Source organism: Zingiber officinale, chromosome 9A (assembly GCF_018446385.1).
Source record: "Zingiber officinale cultivar Zhangliang chromosome 9A, Zo_v1.1, whole genome shotgun sequence".
In the NCBI taxonomy this organism is placed as follows: domain Eukaryota; kingdom Viridiplantae; phylum Streptophyta; class Magnoliopsida; order Zingiberales; family Zingiberaceae; genus Zingiber; species Zingiber officinale.
This window is the reverse complement of record NC_056002.1, coordinates 123,439,109-123,446,074: the sequence shown is the minus strand read 5'-3', so window position 1 is coordinate 123,446,074 and position 6,966 is coordinate 123,439,109. Positions and strand designations below refer to the sequence as shown.

At 36.1% G+C, this 6,966-nt stretch overlaps 1 protein-coding gene and 1 long non-coding RNA gene across 2 annotated transcripts; both read left to right on the top strand.

The window, feature by feature from the left end:
* The first annotated feature begins 2,933 nt into the window (after window positions 1-2,933).
* LOC122021154 lies at window positions 2,934-3,823 on the top strand. The gene is made up of 4 exons (XR_006122466.1): window positions 2,934-3,116; window positions 3,313-3,375; window positions 3,526-3,584; window positions 3,767-3,823. It is a non-coding gene; the product is annotated as an uncharacterized LOC122021154 (long non-coding RNA).
* A 1,370-nt stretch (window positions 3,824-5,193) lies between these two features.
* LOC122019539 (calcium-dependent protein kinase 20-like) lies at window positions 5,194-6,424 on the top strand. The gene is made up of 4 exons (XM_042576997.1): window positions 5,194-5,223; window positions 5,546-5,661; window positions 5,774-5,941; window positions 6,047-6,424. The coding sequence occupies exons 2-4, from the start codon at window positions 5,632-5,634 to the stop codon at window positions 6,422-6,424; spliced, it is 576 nt and encodes a 191-aa protein (XP_042432931.1). The 5' UTR covers window positions 5,194-5,223; window positions 5,546-5,631.
* The last annotated feature ends 542 nt before the right edge of the window (window positions 6,425-6,966 follow it).

Below are 6,966 nucleotides of genomic sequence, written 5' to 3'. Positions count from 1 at the left end.
TTCACTACTATGCATATCAAAGACATAAAGTCAAAAGTACTCGCCTCCAAATCGAAAAGTCCAAACTGGTCCAAATACGACATCGAGATACTCGTCTCGCGTCAAAGTCCTGTGTCACGAATAGAAATATATTTTATTTAGCTACAATCATATAAATAGCTAAATAAAATCTCTTACACTAAATTAGAGCAAAACCCTAATCCATAAACCTCGACCAACTAGGGTTAGCTTCATTAACCCTAATTACGCCATTAGATTAATTCTAAACCTAAGATAACAATTATTGCTAACACAAATATCAATCATCTACCACGAAGATCAAACTCCTAAACCTTACCTCAATTCACCTCACTGGTTTATGCCCAAAGCTGTGAATCGCCCACGCACAAAGATGACCGGAGTTGTATTCATCGACCGAGCCTTAATTCTCAACAATTTAATAATAAGAACAGAAATTAGGCCTTCTCTAATTGGATTAAGATGTGAATATCACCAATTAAAGATACCCAATTACATAACACAAAATTCCTTACCTCCCAGATCCACTACAACAAAAACCCTCATAGACATCGGTGGAACAACAACAGTTTTAAGCAAAAACCGATGTCTATGAGTATTTTACACCGGTTTTTTCAAAAATCAGTGTCTATGAGCGTAGATTTTCGCTCATAGACATCGGTTTTTTAGCCGATGTCTATGAGCGCCTTTTTTTTTATTAATAGACACCGGTTTTAACAGCGGTTTTTAAAACCCGATGTTAATGAACCAAAAAAAAAAATTTAATGTTTCCACTAGTCAAAATTTACAACACTTCGTTCCCTTCAAACCTAAACCAATATCGCGCCGCTTCTCTCAACCTAAACCTAAACCTCCTGACCATCTCTCTCAGCCTCATCTTCCCCTTCCCCTTCTTGGATCTCTTCCCCTTCTTGGATCGATGCCCCCTCAATCGGATCAAAACCACCTGCTTCTTCTCCACGCTCGCTGACACGATCTGGCCGGGCCAGTCCGATGGCTCCGGCCTCACCAGCACCCACGGGGGCTCCGTTGAAGGCTCTTGCTTGCTCAACGACGGCGGCGAGCTCGTGTTGAGGCAAAAGGAAGCAGAGAACAGGGATGCGTCTCCTCCATTTCCTTGTTGCCGCTGAAGCTCGAGAATCGATTCCTCCAACCTTTGAGCAACCTCTGAGCAAGCTCTTCGACGTCACGGTGGATGCCGGCGATCCCTGCACCCTCAGCTACACGCCTTCCCCCGGATCTCAAATCAACTCCGTCAAGTGGAACCACACCAGCAAAAACGCTTTCCCGCCTCGTTTTATATCGCAGTGTCTGTTTGCTTCCTCTTTGCTGTGCATTTCTGTTATGCTTGTGTCGGAGGGTTTTGTTTGCTCGATTTTAGCCTCTCTCTTTTTCCCCCCGATAGTCTGGGATGTGTTACTCTCTGAAGCAAAATTACTAGGAAACTGCGTATCTGCATTTTTTACTTCTCTTGGAAATTTGTTGCTTTGCCTTGGATCTACACTATTCGAATTGTATAAGGGCATGTTTCATCCTTGCCTAGTGCCGTCAGAATTTAATTTTCCCATGACTCATCATTCAAGTTTATTTTGTATCTTGTATAACTTAGTTAATTTTGTTAATCCAGCGGATGGTGGCTGACTTTAACGGTGGAAAAACCTAAAGTACCTAATGTGGGATAACTGTGATATTATATGCACCTCATGTGCATTAGAGTTAATATATAAACCTAAAGTACCTAATGTGGGATTAAACTCCATTACATGACTCAAAATACTCTAATAACTTGAATACTCTTAACTGCTACAAAGCACAGTGGGAAATTCTTAGGTCCGTGCTTTGTGAGAATTATATTGTGATAGAGCTTGTAATTGGAAATCATCTGTCTTTTTCTTCATTCATATTTGCAAATAGCATCTTAAAATCTTCTGTTAAATACTTATTCCAGGTTTTTATGAATGTGTTTGCAGTATGTTCTGTAATCTTTTTGAAAACTATTGGTAATATTTTGGCATAGCTGGTATTGATTTTCTATATACCTCCTTTCCTTTAAAAGCATTAGTTCTTCTTACTATTTCTGAACTTGACTTCTCAATCTTGGGTTACCAAATTTCTCAGTAACCTGATTTACAGGTCTTAGCTAGAGGCATAGAGTGCGACATTGCATTACTTGCAGTTGAGAGTGAAGAATTCTGGAAAGGTGCTGAACCACTTCGTTTTGGTCAATTGCCTTGCCTTCAGGTTGTTGTTGTTCATGAATTGCAAAAATGTTGCTCTTCCTTCATGATAAGCAACTTTTCCATAAGTAATTTGTGTTTCTTTTGATGCATCATTGAACTGGGTATTAGCCCTTCTCCAGTTGTTCATTGAATTGGCTTAATTATTTTTTAATTCCTATAAGCATTTTGCTTCAATGATACAACATATGATTGTTTTTTTTAATCCCTGACTTGCAGGATAATGAAGAGCTGGAAAATTGTAAATAACTGGCCTACACTTCTATATCTGTAATTTTGATGAATTAAGTGTATCAAAATGCCATAATTAGCCTTTTTGTTCATCAAAGCAAACTCCAGTTACCAAGTTTGATAGATTGCTTGTGGTTCTTGTCACATAGTGGTTAGGTATTTATCCAATGTGAAGAAAGTGAGGAAATTTTATGTTCCATTTTGAATCACTGGTAGGTGATGGGCTATTATAATATAATCTATAATGTTCTTTCATAAGGCAACGTACTCCATGTTTCTCCAAGTGAATTTATGCTTTGCCACTTGCAGCATGTTTTCTTTTGAAACAATAAAGATATTGATTATCCACACTTGAATTTTATCAGTGGTAATATGTACTTTTGGTATGCCAAGTCTGTATTTGTTGTCAAATCTTTATGTGATGAAGTGTGATCAAGTAGAAGTTCAGTTGTTGCAACAGTTAACATTTTCTAAGGCTCTCTTTTCTATAGGGTTATTTAATCTAGTTGTTCTTCCATAATTCATCAAACTAACAAGTTATATGATACACAGGATTCAGTAACTGTTGTAGGATATCCACTTGGTGGAGATACAATCTCTGTGACAAAGGGTGTGGTATCACGAATTGAGGTTTGATTTCATGAAATTGTGATCATAAGCTTTTAGTATTTTTTTGGTGAATTTTATATTCTTGTTGAGATTGTTTTATAGATGATAAATTGCTGACTTAAGTGTTATCAATTTTAAGTTGGTTGAAAATTTTAGAACATGGTGTCCAAATGAGCTTTTTAATATTAATCACTTTTTTTTTTTGCTTCTGTTTCAGGTTAGTATGCTCATGGATCCTCTGATCTGCTTGGTATTCAGATTGATGCTGCAATAAACCCTGGTTGGTAACTCAACCTAGTTTCCTTGCTAGAAAGATAGCATTTTATTTTTTAGATAGTTGGATGTTATTGCACCACTTTCTCTGGCAAGGTACAGATATATTCTTGTAAAAGCATATTAATGTTGTCAAAGAAACGTACTTGTTTTGCAGGAAACAGTGGTGGTCCTGCCTTCAATGATCGTGGTGAGTGTATTGGTGTGGCATTCCAGGTATTCCTTCTGCTAAATCTGCCTTTTATTTTCCCTACTTTATCTATTCCAAACTTTTCAAAAATCTTTTATAGATTAACTTTGTCCCAGAATAATGTTTAATGGAAATGCATCTGAGTACTGCTTTTGCACCTAAATTAGCATTCTACCTTCTTTCATATCTCACTAGATATTTCATTTAGGTTTTCAGATCCGAAGACACTGAAAATATTGGATATGTTATTCCAGCCACTGTGGTTTCTCATTTTCTTGATGATTATGAAAGAAATGGGAAGTATACTGGTAAGCTGACATCGTGAGTCATCAGGAGCCTTCTCTGCATGCAGCTGTGATGCTTGAACAAGCATCCTACTGCTATTTGCTTTCCATCCCACCAATGTTACGCAAGTATGGTTTTCATCTTGTTTTGTCTGGAAATCGTTACTACATTTCTGATCAGGTACTCGATTGCATGTCAAATTCATCTTCATATTGAAACTTGTCTAAGATATTTAAAGTATGTTCAAAGTTTTATGTGCTAATTGTAAAACATTCATTCTGTAAAATGTAGAGACAACATGCGATTCGAGCTTACAGGAATGCACTCTTCGTTTACATAGAAAATGGTTGGAGTTATATATCTAATCATGTTCACTACAATGTTGGAAGGTTCTCTATGCTTTGTTTGTATATTTGTGAATTTATCTTTGATGCTTTTGACCTTATCTCCTTCCATTTACTTACATGGTATTCTTTTATTGGAGTTCTTGATTTGGCTATCAAGCATATGCTAGAGGTTTTGGCTTGCAGTCATCTATCCCTAGCCACACAAAATGCATTCCTTAATGAATTTTCCCATGTTGTCCAGGTACTTCTATAGATTCTTCCTCATGATATTTTTGTTTAGTAGTTCGTAAATCTTAAAATCTTGCTATACCTTGATTCATCAGAGCATGGGAATGAAATTTGAGGTTTACAATCTTCGACTACCTGTTATCAATATGGCCTCACTCAAAGTATTTTATTAAGATTTTCGAACTTACGCATCACCTTCAGATTTAAGTTAGTTGCTTGATTTTCATTGTCTTTGAAGGACTACTGTTATTATATATTTTCCTGGTTTCTTGTCATGGTTATTCCTTATCCTCTATCCTTAATGTACTTTCTTTTGCTTTAGATGCTAGAACAAAAAGCAAACTAATGCTTTGATTGAGGTTATGAAAATTCATAATTTTTTGTGCTCCAGAGAAAAATTAATTCTTAGCAATGGATTTGGGTTCAATTCCATCAATAAGAAAAATGAAAAACAGTACTAGACATGATTTTGTTTAAAAATTCATGCGGGCTATGAAGAATGCTCCTAAACAAGGAGACAACAACGTTAAACAAACATGTTAACAACATTTAACATCAAAATAGTGTTGTAAATACAGAAATTGATTTTCCTCATTATTATTTTTCTTCTCTGAACTTGGGATAAAAGCTACTGAGGTTCCTACACAATTGGGAGACTTTGCAAAACCAAAGTAACTAATTTATTAGGTTGAAATGATAGATAGATGAGTTATCTCAGTCTTGGCTTTTGAATGCTCCTCATTTTATAATTTATAGACGCTCGAACCAGATCCTAAGAAGAGCTTGACGGCTCAGCAAGTTCTTGGTAACTTTTAGCTCCTCGCTTATTCGTCCTTTGTAAAGAGAGTATTAAGTACTGGTTATGTTAGTTTCTCTGTATGATCGTTCATGCTTTGTAAGAGTAGAGAAACTTATTTCTCATTGAAAATGATGTTTTACTCGTTGAGTCAGTATAACGCATGTTCCATCATTCTATTATGTATGAAGGTGCCAGTCATCAGTTTGAAACTCATCTTCACTGATAGTGCCTTGCTTACATATAGAACATCAACAAGCAGTTATATAGATATCTTTTCTAATCGAACCAATTTAGTTATATAGAATGTACTTAATCTATGAATTCGCAGATCATACATGGCTGCAGAATGCAAGTAAAGCTCCCAATGTTAATCTAGGTGAAACCGTACGAGCAAGACTTCAGCAATTCTCTGGGATGAACAAACTTAAAAAGAAAGCTCTACGGGTAAGTGATCATAGCTCAACACTCTTAAGGCATGCAACTTTTGATTTTGATTATCTATTTGTTGATTAGTGAATTATATTGCATGATAAGTCTGCTCTGCTCTTTCTTACAGGTTGTGGCTGAATACCTCTCTGTCGAGGAAGTTGCAGACATAAAGGAAATGTTTGACAAGATGGACATTAATCAAGATGGGAAACTATGCTTTGAGGAGCTGAAACTCGGTTTGCATAAGCTCGGTCACCAGATTTCAGATTCAGACATTCAGATATTAATGGAAGCAGTGAGTGCTTAACCGAACATCTCATTGAGCAGGATCGTCTTCGTTGAAAATATCATGATGCCTTACTTAAAACCTCTGTCTCTTATTCGATCTTGTTGATGACAGGCTGATGTCAATGGAAGCGGTACCTTAGAATACGGAGAATTTGTTGCTGTCTCAATCCACTTGCGCAAGATTGGAAACGATGAACACCTGCACAGAGCCTTCTCATACTTCGATCTGAACAAGAGTGGATACATAGAAATTGAAGAACTCAGTGATTCCTTAGCTGACGACTTGGGTCCAAACCGAGAAGAAGTTATTAATGCAATCATCCATGATGTCGACACAGATAAGGTCAGAAATTTAAGTCTTCTGTCCATGAACCATTCATCTGCTTTATACTTTTGTCTGCGGACATCAATAGTTTACGAAAATATGGCTGCATTTGCAATTATAACAACATCAGCTGACAATGGACGTCTTTCATCACAGGATGGTTAATAACTAGTCTTGGCTTGTGAACCACTGAAGATCTTTATTGCAAGCATTGAAGTAAGCATTGATGTGGTTGAGATAAATGATGAATATGTCTCTTTTTAAGCATTCAAATTAATCATCTTGTTACCTGCTGCTCTTACTACTTTTTCAACTATGATTTTTGGTCTTGGTTTACTAATATATTATTTATGTGTTTTTACAGTTTACAAATCTCAAGTACTCCAGAGTTGAAATTGATGAAGTGCGGTTCGAGTGGGCTGAATGCATGCTAGATTACATTTGAAGTGCGGTTCTACCTTGATGTGTTGTAAAAAGAATGTTCTACCTTGATTTTGATATCTATTAGCTAGCTTTTGATGTAAAAAGAATGTTTAGGTATTTTATGGATACTGTTGTAAGAAGATTATTTATATAATTTGTGAATATTTGTGTATTTTATGGATATTGTTGAATGAAGAATATTTGTGTAATTTGTGAATATTTGTGTATTTTTTTTTTATTATTGCCGGTTTTTCATTGTTTCGGAAATCAAATTTGTGCTGTTA